The sequence below is a fragment of the Suricata suricatta genome, chromosome 1, assembly GCF_006229205.1.
Source record: "Suricata suricatta isolate VVHF042 chromosome 1, meerkat_22Aug2017_6uvM2_HiC, whole genome shotgun sequence".
NCBI lineage: Eukaryota > Metazoa > Chordata > Mammalia > Carnivora > Herpestidae > Suricata > Suricata suricatta.
Window position 1 is genome coordinate 141,250,443 of NC_043700.1, and position 20,091 is coordinate 141,270,533.

A 20,091-nucleotide genomic window follows, 5' to 3' on the forward strand; every position below is an offset into this window, starting at 1 on the left:
CTGGTCTCTGGAACTGGGAAATAATAAATTTCTGTATTTTAAGCCACCAAGTTTGTGGTAATATGTTGCAGCAGCTTCAAAATTTCAATACAATGATGTAGGGACCAAGACCATCTGCCAAAATTGAGAATGGAAGCATAAGTGAAGGGATTTGAGAAAAAATACAGGTTAGAAATTGCCCAGAAGAGTGGAGAAGTGAATGGCTTATAAAATGACTCCTTCCAGCATCAGGAGCATACTTTAAAATCATGCACAGGAATTTAAAACTAGATCAGTTTGTGTTTCTCTACTTGGCCTGTTTATCTGCACAAGAGTACAGCTCAAGAATCATGGAAACTTGGGTTTATCCAAGATTATCTTTTCATCAAGATGGCACAAAGTGAAAACAGAGTAAAGGAGTTGATGATATATGCAAAGAAATGACTTCAATGATTATCTTTTTTTTAACTTCTCTCATCTCCAAGTACCTAAAATATATCCCGGTGCATCGTAGGAATAGAGAAAATATCTATTTAATGAATTACTAAATGCCATAATGTTTAACGCACTAGGCTTCTCTGAAATAACCACAACACATAGAGGCTGAGCTCCTGTGTGCAATGACTCCTAAGCCAATGGATGTTTTCCTCCTGTTCATTCTCATCATGACAACACTTGTTTGTTAATTGGCATCAGTTTTGTAATTTCCTCTTAGCAGAAAGAGGACAAAAATATCGGTTGAAGAAAAATATTCACTCACAGAAGTTATATTCCTATTGCTTCATGACATAATCCTTATGCACTATAAGATTTTTATCATTTAATACCACAATAGGACACAATAGCAAAGCGGTAGCATGCCAATTTAAGTTACACTTACAAACTTTTTTTAGTACTTAGAGTATTTTCTCTGACAAATTCCGACCTAAAAAAAATTTTTAAGTTCATTTATTTTGAGAGAGACAGCACAAGTCAGGAAGGGGAGAGAGAAGGAAGAGAATCCCAAGCAGGCTCCGCATTGACAGCACAGAGCCCAATGCAAAGATCAAGCTCACGAAACTGTGAAATTATGACCTGAGTTGAGGTCAAGAGTCAAACTCTTAACCAACTGAGCCAGCCAGGTGCCCCTCCAACTTTAACAGTATAGGTATGTACATGGATGACTGTACACAATCTTTTGATATAGTGAATTATTGAGATCTACATATGTAGATGCCTGAAATGTAGCAAAAGATAATTTCATCCATATAAAAATGTGATTATTGACAATCATAACAGTTTATATCTTTGTTCCTATCACGTTAGGGGGAATTAGGTTGGGACATAAAAGACAGAGCAGAATAGTGGCCAAGGACTGCTACCTCTTATTCCAGCTCCTGTAATCAACTAGTGATGGGAAAAAATAAAACTATTTTTTTAAATGTTTTATTTATTTTTGATACAGAGAGAGACAGAGCATGAGAGGAGGAGGAGCAGAGAGAGAGGGAGACACAGAATCTGAAGACAGGCTCCAGGCTCTGAGCTAGCTGTCAGCACAGAGCCTGATGCGGGGCTCGAACCCATGAACGTGAGATCTGACCTGAGCCGAAGTCAGAAGCTCAACCGACTGAGCCACCCAGGCGCCCCAAAACTATTTTTAAGGGCCAACTTTGTCAAGTGCCATTCATTAAATAGATCTAATTGATAAAGATCAGGACCTTTTAGAGTCAGAGACACCTGAGGGTGGCAATGCAATCTTTACCACTTTCAGATGTGAGATTAGGCAAATTATTTAACATCTGTGAGTTCCAGTTTTTATTTCTGTAAAATGGGGTTAATTTGTAACCCGAAGAGTTGTTGAGAAGTATTAAGCATTGATTGTAAAGCCTGGTCCTTGACAAGTACTGTTTATTTGGAATTATTATAGTCTCATTAAATTGTTTTTCTATATTGATTATATATTTGTATTGAGGCATAATTTACATTCAGTAAAATTCATCCTTTTGAATTACTAGTTCCATGAACTTTGACAAGTAAGTTCTGTGACCTTATAACCACCACCACAAAATATAAAACATCTTCCCCCATCTCCTAAACTCCCTTTTTGTGAATGCTTCTGTGTCACCACCAGATGCTGGAAACTCTGATTTTTGTCCTTAGAAGCTGGGTATTTTCTAGAACAGCCCATTAATGGAATCACACAACATGTTGTCTTTTGAGTATGGATTCTTTTAATCAGCACAATGCCTTTGAGGTAATATCATTTAATTTGCACATATATTACTATTCTCAGAGAAGGAAAATTATATTCAGAAAGTTAAACGACTTACTCAAAGCTATAGTTAGTGAGACAGAAATCTGGTCCTTGCTTTATTTGTTTCAAGCTGTGTGCTCCTTGTTTGCTATGCCATATTGCCTTCTGTTAGCCTGCAGCTTACTGAACTCCCACTACTAATTATGGAATTTATCTTCATATTCAGCCATTATTCCTCTACCTTCCCATAAACAAAGACCTGGAAAACTGAGGAGCCAGATGACATCTGGGTCAAAAGAGGAGTTCTGAGTGAATGGCTTGGCAGGTTCTGCTATGCTGACATTCAGAGATGTCACCATTTTATCTTAATACAGTTTACCATTTAGTTCTTAAATGTATATAGCACACAGTACGGGGAATATTTTACATGTACTCTCTCATTTAATTCCTACAATAGTCTATAAAGTTATCATTATTCTGTGCACAGATGAGGAGGCTAAGATGCAGAAAGGTCAGGCAGCAGCTGTGTTAGGGGAGCCTGGATTTACAGGCAGGTGCATCTCCCTCCAGTATCTGTGCTTTGTTTACCTGGCTCTCTGCCACACACTATGGCAGCTGCTGTTTATTACTAGACACTGTGGTTGGCAGTGTTGTATACACCATGTCATTTAATTCTGATGAAAGCCTTGCACATAAATGGTACCAGCTCATTTCATAGAGGAGGAAATTGATACTCAAAAGGTCTAAGTAGTCTTTCCAAGGAAACATAACTAACAAAGAGTAAGAATCCATTGTAGGGGTGCCTGGGTGGCTTAGTCATTTAAGTGTCCAACTTCATTCAGCTCAGGTCATGATCTCACCATTCATAAGTTTGAACCCCACATCAGGCTCTGCACTGATAGCCCAGAGCTTGCTTCAGATCCTCTGTCTCCCTCTCTGCCACCCTCCTCAAAAATAAATAAACATTCATTTAAAAAGTTAAAAAAAAAAAACCCGACAACCAGCATTCCATTCTAAGTCCGTGCCACTGTTGACTAGTCCATGGAGCACTGTCTCAGAGAAAAAGCAGGGAAAAGTGGAAAGGAAGAAGGTAACTATGTGTTCTCCTTTAATAGTTCAGTAGAATGAGCTTCAATAAGTGTTTCTCTGTTAAAAAGTAAAAAAATATATGCAAATAAACTAAGATCTTAATATTAAAAGTTAATATTTCTGTAGTGTTTCCATTGCACAAGGTATTATTCTATGTATTTTACATATATTGACACATTTACATTTCAAAAAAAATCTTTCTAGGTAGTCACTAGTGTTACTCCTATTTTATAGATAGAAATGCTAAGATTTGAAGCCCACCTCTGATTCTAGAGTCTATGCACTTAAAGCATTCTACAGTACTAAGATTCTTTTGAATGGTATTTTCCCTAAGTGTTAGAAGCAATGACCACTGAATTTTCTTTTAAAGTAGTGTTTTCTTTAAATGGGTATCATTTGGTTTTAAGATTATACTAAGTATATTCATACTGCATGTAGCTGTTTAAAAAGAAGGTAAATCTATTTCTCTCAACATAGAATATTAAGAGAAGAAAAACCAAAGTGCACAAGGATGTATATAATATGATACTGTTTAATCAACATTCATATACGTTTTTCTATGGGTATATCTGTGTGTATCTGTTTGTGTATACATACTTAGTATGTTCTATAAGAAGATGGACCTTAATAACATTAATTGCTTCTGAGGAGAAGGAAAAGCGCCATGATCACAACGTGGTCAAACAACTTCGGCCTCATTTCTAATGTTTCAGTATTCACAAAAAGCAGGTAGGTATTCGTGTCTGATTGAAGATTTATTGAAAATATTGTATACTGATCTTTGTTTTCTTCATTCTGATAAATGTCTCTCTCTTACTCTCTCTCTATATATGTGTATCTATATATATGTATATATATACATGTATAGAAAATATATTTGTAATTCATATTACATAAATGTAAATTATAGCATGTGTATGCAGCACATTAGGTCATTTTAGGAAAAATACATTTTGATATGAATTTATTTACATGTACTCTCAAAAGTAGGTATTTTTTAAAAGAAAAAAATTATGTATTAATAAATTCACTATACCCCTGCTATACATGGAGATAGCTGTTGTTCAACTAAAAATTAAACAAATTTCTTAAATTATATTATGAGTCTAGGTTTTAAAGATACTTGATTGTTTTTATTAAGAGCTTTATGTGAAGGTTTCCTTAAGGTATTTGTATACCTACCAATAATCTTCTTTAAATTCTTAATCCTAGTGCATTCCTAAGGTATTTTTCATTCAAATCCTCTCAACCAGTTTCTCTTCCTTTAACAAAATTAGTCAATACAAAAAGAGAATATGTTTCTTTCTTGTTGGGACTATGCTATCTCTGGGCTGTTTTCTTCAAGCTATCCTATGGGTTGAGGCTTCTCTGTTCAGACTTGTCTAACTAGTTTCATTTCAACTATTTGTAATTTGTTTTAATTTCTTTCAGCTGTAGACCTCTAATACATCTAGAGATGACATGCCGTTGATTAGAAAGTCAAGTTCAGTGGGTGCAGATCTTCAAGACCATATTCTTCCTCCTGCAGATGATGTATCGGTAAGTTTACTTTTGTTTAGCAAACTACGTATTTGCTCTACCGTCTCTCAGTGTCTAGATTCCCTGAATATTAGAGCACTGCCTGTGAGATGTCCTCAGTGGGTTCAATCTGCATGGATCTTGTGAGATTTCTGGAATTATTATAATAGCTGGATTAGTTAATCTCTGTGGTTGAAATCAATATTTTTCTATTAAAATCATTTTTAGCATGATTTCATGTTGCCAGGTTCAATAGTAGGGATTTTAGAAGAAGTTAATGAAAAACTTATTACATTATGTTCTGATTGAGTCTGGGTTGGAGAAGTGAGGAAGGTGTTCCTTTGTTTTAAGGAAAGTCTCCTGTAAGCACTCTAAACCTACCTTCTATAGCATTTTCTGCTTTGTTGCATTTCCTTATACCTTATAGTCAGTCCTGAGAAATAATATGGATTTGGAGGTCCATAGCTGCAGAGACACCTGCCTTCATAGAAATCCTAGGATTCCTGTAGGAAGAAGGGGAGCAGGAGATCCAACCCTGTCTATTCCCTAAAACTCTTATTAAATACTAAAGAAAAAACCTGAATTATTTCACTTTGTTTTACAAAAGGGCATTTGCTACATTTAAAGGAAAGGAAAAAAATAATATTCCTTGGAATAACTTCATATGGAATTAAAACAGTGATTTTAAACATCCATGATGACAATAACATCCCCATTGCTTCAATTTATGCCACTTTCAAAGCATTTTTATATATGTCATTCCATTTAATAGGACACCCTTGTGAGATCAGAATAGGTATCATCAACTCTCATTTTAAAATGGGGAATCTGAGGGAAACAGAAGTTAAGCGGTTTCTTTGTATCTATGGAGCTGGCCAAGAGCTGCCATCCACAAGCTCCAAGTCCAGTGTTCCCACACTCTCGCAGCCTGTCTAGGTGGCAAGGATTCTACCTGGAAATGTCAGATATGAGATCAGCCACTCAGGAAATCAGAAAATGTCATAGTGAACACCATGGGGCTTCCTTTCCCACTTATAAAATACATCTTTGTACCAGTCCTGTAGTGAATTGCTAAAGGGTCTCCGAGATCCTTAGGCAGGGTCTACAAGGCTCCACACATAAGCAGCACTCCGTAAATATTTGTTGAACAAATGAGTGAGTACATAAATGTAAATGTCTACCATAATATTTTGCTTATTCGTTAAAATTCACTGAATTTCAAAATGCATATTTCATGTTTATGGAAGTCATTATATTGTAAAGAAATAGTTCCAAACTTTCATGTTGCACCTTCCCAAAATTATTCTTTTAAAAAATATCATAAAAAATAAATAAAAATAAAATAAAATAAAATAAAAAATATCATAATTCTAGATACCAAAAGTCCTCTTTTCATTATGAATATTTGTGTGTTTACAGAAATGTTTTTGGTTTAAGGGAAAAAATTTAAGAGTAATATTGGGAGTTGGTGTTATTGTTCGGACATCCATGACATTTGTTAAAGAAAGGGGAATGTGGGAAATCGAATGTGCATGGTTTCTTTAAGATAACTTCATGGAACATTTATCCAGGATTTGGAAGATTCTCAGGAGATGGTAGGTCACACTAATAGGTAGGCTTAAGGATTAAAGAAAAGCAAATACTTGATAATTACTATGACACCCTCTGTTTCACCTATAGTATTTCTACAATATGTTTTATAGCCATGCTCACCATTCTCTATTAACAAGAAATATAACGTGGACTCCCTCTCAAAATATATTTGATTCATATCTTTGCTGTTTCTGCTACATTGAACCTTGGCTACTTCTCTGTTTCATGACCATCTTCTCTGCATTTCAGAGATAGTCCTTAGTGCTCGGACTTTGCTGTGAAAAGATTAAATACCAAATAACTCATCTGAGGTCACTGTCCTATTCCCAGAAATCTGCCATTATTCTTCTCTCACAGCTCATTATTTTCAATATTGCTTATTAATACCTGTAAAAATTAGGTTCCTCCTCTTCATTATCATCCTTTAAAAATTTTTAAATGTTTATTTATCTTTGAGAGAGAGAGAGAGAAAGAGAGAGAGAAAAGGAGAGAGAGACAGACAGACAGCGGGGAAGATGCAGAGGGAGAAGGAGACACAGAATTCAAAAGCAGGCTCCAAGCTCTGAGCTGTCAGCACAGAGCCCAACATGGGGCTTAAACTCTCACAAACTACAATATCATGACATGAGTCAAAATCAGATATTTAATTGACTGAGGCATCCAGGAGTCCCTTCATTCTTATTCTTTAGAGAAAAAGATAATCCTGGGCAAATCTTTATAAATATTGATGATTTAAAGTTTAATTTCATTTTGAATACTCATGTCAATCAACTTATTAATTTGCCCAGTTTATTCTCTAATTTATTTAAAAACTATATTTTCAGAGTTAAAACCAAGATAACAAAGTAAAACGTTCATGTTACTTACTGATCACTAAATTGTAAATTAGCAACTAAATTTTACTGTTTTGTTAGTTTTCAACAACTCGCAGTGCCATATGGATGCTTTATTATATTAGTCATTCATTCTCACAATCCTACAATTAGATGCCATTATTATCTCCACTGTACAGATGAAAAGTTAACTAGCCCTACATTACAGGCTAAGGGAGACAGACTCTGAGCTTAACTATTAGGATATCCTGCTTTTCCTTCTTTTTTATAAGTTTCAAGAGAAAATAATTTTGTTTTTTCATACAAGAACTGAGTAAGAGGAGTGCCTGGGTGACTCAGCTGAAGCTTCTGACTTCAGCTCAGGTCATGATCCTACGGTTTGTGGGTTCAAGCCCCACATTAGTCTCTGTGCTGACAGCTCAGACCCTGGAGCCTGCTTCACTTTCTGTGCTTCATGTTCCCTGGTTCTCTGCCCCTCCCCCCATTTATACGCGCGCGCTCTCTCTCGCTCTCTCTCTAAAAAATAAATAAACTTTAAAAAACCTTTTAAAAACTGGGTAAGAAATTCATAGTGCTAAAAGTGATTCACTGAGTTGGGCTTTTTGTATAGTCAAGAAACTGAAATATGTATTCATATCATTGAGATTTAAAGGCTAGTATCTTCTTGTATTGCTTTCCTACTTTTCCACTTGCGCTGCCTATAGGGAAGAGAAAAGGAGAGAGAGATAGACAGAGCGGGGAAGATGCAGAGGGAGAAGGAGACACAGAATTCAAAAGCAGGCTTACAGATAAAAATAGGCATCCTGGCAGATATGTACATAAAGTACCTGGAAACCAAGATGTTAAGAATTTATGATCAGATAAGTCTGAATCCTTACTGAGTGGTAGTTTATTTGTAATAATTATTATAATAACATCTGCCTTTTAGTATCTATTTTCAAAATGCGAATCATTTTGCATACATTCTCTCATTCATTATTTACATTCTTTATATGAGTTAGCTCTTATTACCCTATTTTAAAGAAAAGGAAAGTTTCCTCACATCAGAGTTAGTGACTTTAAAGTCAAGCTGTACACACCATCCTATATCCCCAATACATTCACAGACGGGCCTGTGAAACATAGGTATGACAAGAAACTGACCCAGTGGGGATATAGAAATAAGATAGGCAACATTGGAACGGTATACTATTAAAGGCTTTCACATTCATTATCACAGTGGTCTGGTTACAAATGGGACAGACAGCCTTAAAGTCAGACAGTTAAGGACTTCCTTTCCCTCAGCTCTGGTACCTGTGTTGTATGCCTCTTTGATCCTTAGTTTCCTCATTAGTGAGTCTATGATAAGGTTAATAAGGCCTACTCCACAAAGCTGTGTCAAGAATTACAGGAGAGAACTCACATGAAAATTCTTGACCCAGAGTAGGAGTTTGATATGGACTAGAGTCCTTCATTTACTCACTGTATTGCCTCATGTCTCTGGGTAATATTTATTAACACCACTTTACAAGGGGAAAAACTGAAATTCAGAGAAGTTTCATAAATTTCTCAAGATACATATCAAAAAATTAAATGCAAAGACAGAAGCCAACGTCTTATGATCCTAAAAGGTAGAGGTTGCCTGGAGAGGATTTGTTTGGGCAGGTGAAGACTTAAAGGGAATTTTTTTATATCTTTGTCTCAGAAAAACTCCCTGTGTTTTCCTTTACATTACTACTAAACTCGTTTCCTATGTTACTACTACCCTCACAATACTTCTGATACCAGCTGTGTGGGGTTTTGACCAAGAAATTCTCCAGCATCAGCTGGGTGTCCTACAATTCAATTTTGACATTAACTGGAGTTAGCACAGACCCCATAGGTTACGAGCTCCATCCCATAAGACTTCCTCTGCCCCCATTTCAGACAGAAACCACAAGTCCAGTTTGTTGTTACCTGTGTTCCTAAAAACTGCCTATAATTTGGAGCTTCCCACAACCCCCTCCTTAGGTTTGTTTGATATGGTGGGGTGGCTCACAGAACTCAAGAAAACAGTTTACCTACTAGATTATCAGTTTATTCCAAATGATATTAAAGGATATAAATAAAGAGTCAAATGAAGAGATACATATGATGAGGTCCAGAGGGTCCCCAGTACAGAGATTTTGTCCTTGTAGAGTTGGGGGTGCACTTCCCTCCCAGCACATAGATGCCCAGCACCAACTCAACACCTTTCCTGGATTCCCCATGGATAATTCCAAATGGGAAAACTACAACACAACTCTCCTACAAATAAATAAACACAAGGGGCAAATACCTTGTTTCACAGGCAGAGCTACCAAATGTCAGGACTAGGACTTGAACTCAAGTAGTCTGGCTACAAAAACTGGTTTCTTATTATTAATGCTATACCACTCTCAATTAGAAGTTAGTTCAATGATGGTGCATTAATTTAAACTAACATGTGACTGTGCTCTACCCCTAATCCAAAGTCCAAGTTCAAAACTATTAAGAAAGGCTTTGTGAGGGTTGAATGGGGAGTGGGGAAAAGAGGTGGTGGTGATGGAGGAGGGCACTTGTGGCGAAGAGCACTGGGTGTTGTATGGAAACTAATTTGACAATAAACTACAAAAAAAAGGCTTTGCAGCTATAAGCTAGTACCATGAACCTTCATTTTGCTAATATTTGAAGAAGAAGAAAGTTAAATGCCTAACCTCTCCAAATACTCTCCACTATGGCCAAGAAAGGCCCTCTTACTAACTCAAGATAGGAAGATCTAGAAGAGACAGGAATCTGAAGTTAATTTCACTCATTAGGGTTGGGTAGTTACAAGAGAAAAGACAGAGCTAAAAGACTGTAGACTAAATCCAGTTTAGCAAGCCAGACATGATGAAGCGGTGAGCACCCGTGAAGGGAAGTGGCAGGAGGTGGGAGTTTCCCTTGTGGGGATGAATTATCCCTGAGGAATCCAGGAAAGGTGTTCTTAATCCCCTTTAGGGTATGTGCTCCTCTTCCAACCTTAAAATTCTCAGTCATGCTCCTTATTTTGCTGGTGTGCCCAATTTCCGTCCCTGGGACCAGAGGGAAGACATTTCCTTAGGTAGGTGAAGAGGTAGTCTTCTCTTTTCTGGGGTCCTAATTTTCCATCCCTGAGACCCCTGTATTCAGCTCATCTTGAATAATTTCAAAATTTTCCACAAAAAATCTTCTTTGCTCTGGACTCACTGTGGTATTTTATTCAATTTTGCCTCTCCCTCCATTGTCCCTCCTATAGCAGGGAGTTAAACACAGAAGGAAACATCAAAAAGTTTCTTCATTTCTTCTTTTTTGTAACCTCCTGAGAAGAATTCCATGAGCATCACAGTGGCATAAATATGTCTAGAGCTATGTTTTCAAAGCTATGTTCTGTAGAACATTAGAATCCTGCAGGATATCTGTATATACAGCGGGATTTGTTTTAACATATATTTGAGGGACACCTGGGTGGCTCAGTCAGTTGAGCAGCCAACTTTGGCTCCGGTCATGGTACCCTGGTTTGTGAGTTTGAGCTCCACATCAGGCTCGCTGTTAGCCTATCAGCTCAGGGCCTGCTGAGGATCTTCTGTCCCCCTCTCTCTGTCCTTCTCCCACTTGTACTCTCCTACAAATAAATATTGAAAAATAAATAAATAAAAATCATAATTTGAAAAACTTACACTTTAGTCCAATTTGACAAATAGTATTGAAGATTCTGCTAAGAGTCAGATAATGTATGAGGCACTGGGCTCTGTGAACAGAACATATACAAAACCAAGACAAATATTTCTCACATTTATCTCCATTTAAAGCCAGATTCCAAAACTTCTAGAAGTGAAGATCCTCTCTAATTTTATTTAACCCATTTTTCCAAACCTATCTGAATATGGGAAACCTCCTTTCCCCCACCACGGGAACATTTTTGGAGAAATGCCTCAATGCTATATATGACTTTCTACTATCTTCAAGATCGTATGTACTTTGGGGTAAGAGGATATTTATACATATAACATTTCAAGAAATACAATATACAGAGAACTTGTAGCAGTATGAAAAAAGTGTCAAATTAGACAAAAGCCTCCAAAGTTTACAGACAATACCCAATATGGTTATCATTCTATCAGCTCTACCTCCCCTGTGCCCCCTCCAGATGACTTCTGCCATTGTTCTAGGAGATTCTGTGGGAAGGGAGAGATGGGAATCCTAATTTTTTGAGAGTTCATCAAAATGTAAAGTCAATAGAAATGAGGATGTCAAAGTAAAATAGATTTCAGACTTAACCACAATGAGGGTAGGTGGCCTCTCTGATCAAACCTCTAACTTTCACTTCCTAAATAAAACTCTTGACTTACCTTTCACGCTGCTTGAAATGCCACATATTATTCATTTGAGTTTATAGGAAGCCTGTTCTAGAAAAATGTAAGAATCACCCTCAGAAAGAAGCTTGATGTGACAGAGAAAAATGGGCTTTTGAGTCACAGAAGCCAAAGTTAGTTTTCTGTTCTGTATACTGGCTTTGTACATCGAGCAAGTTAGTTACCTGTAAATCAAAGATACATAATTCTACTGAGAAGTGTGTTTGGAGGATGAGGTGTGACAATATACCAACAACTCCTACAAAGCCAGCGTTTACTACATAGTAGCTCTTGTTATCACTTTTAGTATTAAATGGCCATCCTTAAATAGCCACTGTGGATGATAATATGGAGGAGCCTCCAAATGTTAAAAATAGAAGCATCGTATGATCCAATAATTCCACGATGGGGTTTTACCCAAATGAATCAAAAACACTAAATTCAAAAGGATACATGCACCTCTCTGTTTACTGCAGCATTGTTTATAGTAGACAAATTATGGAAGCGACCTAAGTGTCCACTGATAGATGAACAGATAAAGAAGAGGTGGAGGTGCCTGGGTGGCTCAGTCAGTTAAGCATCCAAGTATTGATTTTGGCTTGGATCATCATCTCACAGTTGGTGAGATCCAGCCTCATGTCAGGTTCCACACTGACAGCCCGGAGTCTGCTTGGAATTCTGTCTCCCTCTCTCACTCTCTCTGCCTCTCCCTTGCTTTCTCTCTCTCTCTCTCAAAATAAATAAATAAACCTTTAAAATAAAAAAGTGATAACACACATACACATGTACACACAGTGGAACATTATTCAGCCATAGAAAAGAATGAAATATTACCATTTGCAACAAGGGAGCTAGAGAGTATCATACTAAGCAAAATAAGTAAAAGACAAATAGCATACAATTTCATTTCTATGTGGAATTTAGGAAACAAAAGAGGAAAAAAGAGAGAGAGACAGACAGACAGACAGACAAACCAAGAAACAGACTTTTAACTATGGAGAACAAACCATCGGTTACCATAGAGGAGGTGGGTGGGGGATGGGTGAAACAAGTGAAGAGGATTGAATACTTACTATGATAAGTACTTAGTAATGTATGGAAGTGTCAAATTATTGTATTATATGCCTGAAAATAATATGCCACTACATGTTAATAATACTGGAATTAAAATAAAACACTTAATAAAAAATATTAAATTATTTAAATAAAGCAAAATAGTCCCAGAGTACCCAGATACTCACATGTCAGAGTATATTAGGTCACCACAAAATGTTGCTCTCCTGTAGCAAACATCTGACTTTAGTGGCTCAAAGGGAATGACAATTTTCATTGGCAGAAAGAGAATTTGGCACGTTGGCTCTAGAACAACTTTCCTCCAGGAATGGGCACCATGCTAGGAAAGGAGGAGCGAAGTTTTCTGTACCAAATGCAGAATTTAATGCACTTCGCACCTGTATTCAGTTACATTGTCTGAGAGACTATTAAACACTGAAAACGAACAGAGGGTTGAAGTGCGGGGGGAAGGGGAAAGGAGGTGGTGGTAATAGAGGAGGGCACTTGTGGGGAAGAGCACTGGGTGTTATATGGAAACCAATTTGACAATAAACTATTAATAAAAAAAGAAGAAGAAGTTCAGTAGACTTGTAGGTGGCCTGGGAAGCTAACCAATAATTTCTTTTTAAATCAGATAGTATATTTTAAACTTCAAGAAACTCTTTCTTTATAATTCATGGGAACATAACCTGTCAGCAAATTGGCATTTGAATAATATTCACATGCATTTACATTTGCATAATGATAACATGTATCTACAAGAAAGACTGATCCTGAAAATAGAAAGATATAGAGCTTATAGATAAAATGATAATGAGCATGTAGCTGACTGTAGAGCAAGCCTAAGTTGCTGCCTTCAGGGAAGGCCTTTCTAGAAAAAGGAAAATCCATGTGGATAAAGAGGTCTATGATGTCTTTTGCTGACTCAAAACTCTTTGAACTCACATATACAAAAGTCCTCAACTTAGAATTTGGTTACTGAAGAATATCCCAATTCAGATCATTAACAGTTAAAATTACACTATGTATTCCTCAAGGTGTGTATTTTTCAATCTACAAAACTGCAGAAAGCAAAGTCACAAAATTATTCAAATTATCACCATGTTTTCATCGACATCTTTGGAGAAATGATGCCATGCATATTCCCTTTTAAACACTGAATAATCAAACTTAGTGAAGGTGTCATGAATATGTAATTGGATTTCATACAGATTATAAATTATGTTACTCTAAATTAAGTGTCATCTATACTTGCCATTTTCCTTAAAGGAATGTAGAGTGCTGATTAGGTCTTAAACAGGGATTATTTTTAGTTTCCTTCCCATTTCAAGTTCCAAAAATTTATTTTGTATTCCCCCAAATTTTCAGTTGAATAAAATATCCCTTAGTCTTCTTCTAATTGTACATTCAACATAGAATTCCCTTTCAATGAAATAGTTCTCTATCACCTCCACAAAAACTAGGTATTTTAAATACCACATGCTTTCTCTGAAGGCTATAGAGATTTCTATCCATTTTTATGAATGTTATATTTCCATCTGTGATAAATTTCCATCTATGACCTCTAAGATTCCCATCCTCTACTATACACATTCCTTCTCCTAGACATTCAAACACTAACCTACGTGCTGCTGTGAGGGAATTTTGCAGAAATATAGATCTGCAAATTGATATGAATGAGGTCTCAAATCAGTTGGCTTTAAGATGGGGATATTGTCCTTGGTGGGCCTACTCTAATCAGGTGACACTTTTGAAAAGGACTAGGTTCTACGTGGAGAGATATTCAGGATGTGAGAGATTTGTTGGGAGAGTGATTCTTCATCGTTGGTTATAGAGATGGAATGGGCCACATGCAAAGAATGTGGGTGGAACCTAGGAGCTGAGAGAGAGAGAGAGAGAGAGAGAGGCCTGTGATAGACAGCAAAAGATCAGGGACCCCAGTTCAGTTTCAAAGAACTGAGCTATGCCTAGAACCTAAGTGAGTTTAGAACATGATCACAAATGTCAAATGAGATAGCTCACTTTGACTTCAACCTTGTGAGATCCTGAGCAGAAAATTCAGCCATGACATGTACAGAACTGTGAGCTAATAAGTTGGTATTGCTTTAAGATGCTAACTTTGTGGTAATTTGCTACCCAGCAATAGAAAATTAATACCTCAGTGTTTGTTTTATGGTGCAAGTGAAGCAGAAAAAAATGCATGGGCCCCATGGTGCAGTGCATCTCTACTTACAATCAAGCTAGATTCCCAAGGCTTTACTAAGCCTATTTCTTTCCAAATCTGAAGTGATGTTATGCAAATAGCTAGCTAGCAGGACCTCTCCAGAATGGAAAGTCAATGATGCATATTGACTTTCATGCATCTCTTGTTCATAGTATTCATAAACTTTGATACTGAGTTGACATTGTATTCATACAGGATTAAATAGCTGTGACTTTAAATTCTTTTTTACACTTTATTTATTTTTGAGAGAGAGAGAGAGAGAGAGAGAGAGAGACAGCATGAACAGGGGAGAGGGAGAGAGAGAAAGCAACACAGAATCTGAAGCACGTTCCAAACTCTGAACTAGTGGTCAGCACAGAACCCAATGCAGGGCTCAAACCCACGAATTGTGAGATCATGACCTGAGCCAAAGTCAGATGCTCAACTGACTGAGTCACTCAGACACCCCAAATAGCTGTGTCTTTAGACTATGGCTCCTGCAGCTTTTGTAATGTGGCATTGTGCACCTGTTATTTCCCAGAAGTTCTCTCAAAAGGAGAACCTAATACCCCTATTTGTTGGTCGCCATTTCCCCTGCACAGATGTTCACAGCTCTTCATATGGGATTCCTAGATATGACTGCCACAGCACTTGAAGCAGTGAGCCATTAGTTGTTGAACAACTCCTCTGCTAAGAGTCCTACCATTCAGTCTATAACAGTGATGTGATCTGCCTGTCATCCACTTTCTCCATTTGTCCTATTCAGAGAAACTCTGCTGTGATGAGAGGACAGATTTGAAAGTCCTTGAGTCCTACCCTTCCTTCTTTGGTTCTCTTATTGATTTTGAATGTCTTGGGGGATATACTAAGATTCTCTGAGAAGATGAATGGTCACATAAATGAAGAATGAATGAATGAATGAGTGAACAGATGAATATATAAATAATAAATCAATTTAAGAGAATACACTCAATGGAGTGGAAGTCTGGTGCTGCAGAAAAAAAAATGGTGCCTTGGGATTTAGAAGGCATGAGTTTGAGATGACTGCTAGTTCTGTTACATCAGAGGTCATTTAATCATCTCTGGGCCTCGGCTTTCTCTCCTGGAAAATGTGTTACATTTTACCAAATAGTTCCTAAATTATCCTCAACTTCTGAATTTAGGTTTTAAGCCATTTAATAGGCTAAGCAATGTTACACTGCACAGAGTTTCTGTTTGTTATTATATTCTGGTGCCTTAGCTCTTGTCCACTGGAAGACACACTGCCTCTCCACAGCCTGCTGGCTAGATTCTTTTTAATCAGTCAGTGCACACATTGTCAATATTTTCTATACCCAACAGAATTCAAGCCTCTCAAGCTCCACTAGATTTATTAGGTAAATGTATTGCTTATGCCAAAACTATTACCTCCTTAATTATTTAGGTCCATATTCTTGGTATCTTTTATGCTTGCATTTACATATAAAATATGTCTATATTCAAAAAATCCTATAAATCAACCAATATTTATTAAAATTACATTCATTGCAGGTGTGCCTGGGTGACTCAATTGGTTAACCATCTGACTCTTGATTTCAGTTCAGGCCATGATCTCAAGGTTTGTGAGATCAAGCCTTGCATAAGGCTCTATGCTGATAGTGTGGAGCCTGCTTGGGATTCTCTATTCTCTCTCTCTTGCCCACACTCTCTGTATCTCTCAAAATAAATAAATAAACATTAAAAAATCAATGAAATAAATAATATAAAAATAAAATTGCACTCAGTGCAAAACATTGGACTAAATCTTATAAAGGAAAAATACATTCTGCCCCCAAAGAGTTTGGTTTATCAACATATACCCACCCAAAGCTAAATTCTAACAAAAGAGGTAAATAAAGTTGATTATAATGGCAAGTTGTAGAGAAGGAGGCTACAAAATGAGTTAGAGGACCAGGACTGTTTTAAGCCATTTGACTCTAATCAAGTGTCCTCTCTCTCAGCCTCTGCTATTTCATATACAGAGCTGGCATAATGTCTTCCTCTCATGGATTTATAAAATTCCTACTCTTCACCAGGCACGCTATTAAATCTTAATGATAAAAAGGTGAACAATACCAGTCCAGCTCATCGAGGAGTTCACAGTTAAGTTTAGATTAATATACATGCAAACAAATACTTGACAAAATGTCATTAGCACTATTGTTGATAAGAGAAGTCAGGACTGCTACCACAGAAAGCCAGTGCCTCTAGAAACAAACCAGGAGCAACACTGTACATTCTCAGATGCTGATCTTTTTAACACCACCCTTCACACCAAGATGACCTGGATGAAAATTGAAAACAAGTGTCTTCTTGCTGGAAAAGGTAGACCAAAGCCACTTGCTACTATCCAAAGGAGAACCAGAAAACCAGATATCCTGTAACTGCTACAATGTAAGAGTAACTGCAGAGTTTTTCTTTTCACAGAACAGTAGGATTTGGCACCCAGAGCAGAAGCTTGAAACCATGGATGATTGCCCTTCTCATTGTGTTGTCACTGACAGTGGTGGCAGTGACCATTGGTCTTCTGGCTCACTTCTTAGCCTCTGGTAGGTAAAAATGATGAATTTCACTGTTTGATTTCATTTTTCTGCAAACTTTCATTCATATATATGTAAATGTAATTTTATCCAAAAGCATTTTTGTAATTTAGAATTAAAATTTAGAATTAAAATCAACATTTAGAATTAAACTTTTTTCCAATAATCTTATGAAGAAATAATTATTGAATGTCTATTATATATGAGTACTGTTCTGGATGACTCAAGATACAGCATTAAGTAAAGCAGACCAGTTTCCTATCTCTTTGGAGTTTACAATCTACTATTATTTTAAGAGTACATAGAAGATCAAAAATGATCACTGAAAGAGCGCCTGGGTGGCTCAGTCGGTTGAGCAGCTGACTCCTGATTTCCCAGGGTCATGGGATCAAGCCCTGCATTGAGCTCTGTGCTGAACGTGGAGCATGCTTAAGATCCTCCCTCTCTCAGGGCACACAGGTGACTCAGTGGGTTGTGCGTCTGACTTCGGTCAAGTCATGATCTCACGGTTCATGGTTCAAGTCCCACATCAGGCTCTGTTCTGAGAGCTCTGAGCCTGGAGCCTGCTTCACATTCTGTGTCTCCCTCCCTCTCCGCCCCTTCCCTGCTCATGTTCTGTCTCTGTCTGTCTCTCTCTCTCTCTCTCTCAAAAATAAATAAATATTTAAAAATTTTTAGATTCTCCTTCTCTTTCTCCCCCTCTCCCCCACTCACACACTCTTTCTCGCTCTCTCTAAAAAGATTTTAAAAAATAAAAAATATAATACCAAATCTACCAGTAATCATAAGCAACTCTAATCATTCAAGTGAAAAACTATGATATATTAGTTATTAAGTTAGTTATTAAAATTGGCTCATTTACTCATCATTCTGTCCACCAACATTTCAAAGGCCCAAAAAATCACATGTTCAATGAAATAATGAATTTTGAAATAACTGGTAAACTATAAATAAATACGACAGAATGTTACTTATTTTTAGGGAAAATTTTATTCTTTCCTAAATGATATTCAGGTATTTTTTAATTGCCTGATATATTTATCATCACACAAATAATGCATTTGAGTTCTTTTTAAATTGCATCTTTCTCTAAATAGACTGCAAAGCATTAACGTTTTTTGACAAGTCTCCACAGGGTCACGCACACAGGCGTGTATGACAAAATAGCTAGTTCAGGCCTCTTACCAGAATGGTCTCACCTACTGTCATTTTCCTCAGACTTGAAGTGGGGAGAGGTAGGTGAAGACTCTGTTATGATCTTTAAAGGTCTGAGGAACAGTTTAGGGCTTTCTATGACAATCCCACCTGTAGTTTATGCTAATGGCAAAAGATTCTCGGGTCATTTAATTTCACTGCACAAAAGCCCCTTTACTAGGACTATAATGTTTGATAATGATATAGATTGTATAGATAAGTATTAGAGGGACCAAAAAAAAAAAAAGCACTACTGAGCCCAGAAATTTCACATCTAGAAAATGTACCATTCTGAGGTCCCTATTTCTTTCCTACATCCATAGCTGGGAAACCCATTGTGCCCACTGTCCCCTTCCTAGGCCAGGCTCCCAAAGGAGGGATGTTATTCTGAGGCTGCTCCACTCTCTGTCTTTAACTCTGTAAATCTCCTGCCTCCCAGCCCCAGAAGGCCATGCTCCTAAGATTACCAGATTTCTTAGGAGTCTCCACTGCTCCCTGTTTTCTTACCTTTCCCAGCAGCCAAGTACAGATCTGATTGATTACCCCAGTTACACTCTGTTCTTAAGCTCCTACCTCTGACAGTTTTTCCCTTTCTTTTCCCTTCTTTCTCACTTTGCCTGGCTCTCCCATTACAAATCAAAATTCACAAGGACATTCATTTACATCTACATCCAGCAGAGTATCAGGAGGTATACATTTTATCTCAGCAAGGAACAATATAGGAATTAAATGTTTTAGCTCTAGAGCTGGGCTGTCTAGGTCTAACCTCAGGCCACTTACTAGTTATATAGCATACAGCAAGTTACTTAACACCTCTGTGCCTCACTTTCTTCACCTGTGAAATGGAGGTGACACCAATCTTAGGGGGCTAGAGTGAAAATGAAATGAATTAATATATGCAAAGTGCCTGAACAGTGTTTGGCAACATAGTACACACTCAATAAATACGAGCTGTTATTAACATAAAATTATTATTTTCATTATATTTATTGACACTAAATTAGAAAAAAATCTCAACAATAATTCAAGACTCTATACTAGCTCCATTATATTTGTGCCTTAGATCCTGAAATCTAATTATGTAATTCCCTACTTTTCCTTTTTATCACAGGACAGAAAATGGAGTATTATCATGGCACATTTAAAATTTCAGGACTACAAGTCAATAGTAATTCTGGACAAAACAACACATACCACCTTAAGGACTTAAGAGAGATGAGTGAGAATTTGGTAAGTCAGATAATATTCTTTCTATTGTAAAACAATGTCAAAGAAAGGGATTTGTGGATCATTTCCCTCAATATTTCTCAAAAGACTATTTTCAGACCGCTTGCATCAAAATCACTTTGAGGATCGTAGGCCCCACTCCAGACCCACTGAATCAGTGCCTACTAGGATGGGCAGGCAGGGATGAGGGAGGAAGGGAATCTCCATCCTAATAAACGGTGATTCTGATAAACCACTTTTGTAACTCCCCACCTCATCTAAA

General features: G+C 37.1%; 1 protein-coding gene across 1 annotated transcript in view; it reads left to right on the plus strand.

Moving 5' to 3' along the window:
- The first annotated feature begins 4,779 nt into the window (after nucleotides 1–4,779).
- TMPRSS11A (transmembrane serine protease 11A) overlaps nucleotides 4,780–20,091 on the plus strand; it is a 49,663-nt gene continuing 34,351 nt past the window's right edge. The window contains exons 1-3 of the mRNA XM_029931483.1: nucleotides 4,780–4,840; nucleotides 17,296–17,417; nucleotides 19,714–19,832. Coding sequence (XP_029787343.1) covers nucleotides 4,830–4,840; nucleotides 17,296–17,417; nucleotides 19,714–19,832 — 252 coding nt within the window. The 5' untranslated portion in view covers nucleotides 4,780–4,829. The remainder of the gene's footprint in view (nucleotides 4,841–17,295; nucleotides 17,418–19,713; nucleotides 19,833–20,091) is intronic.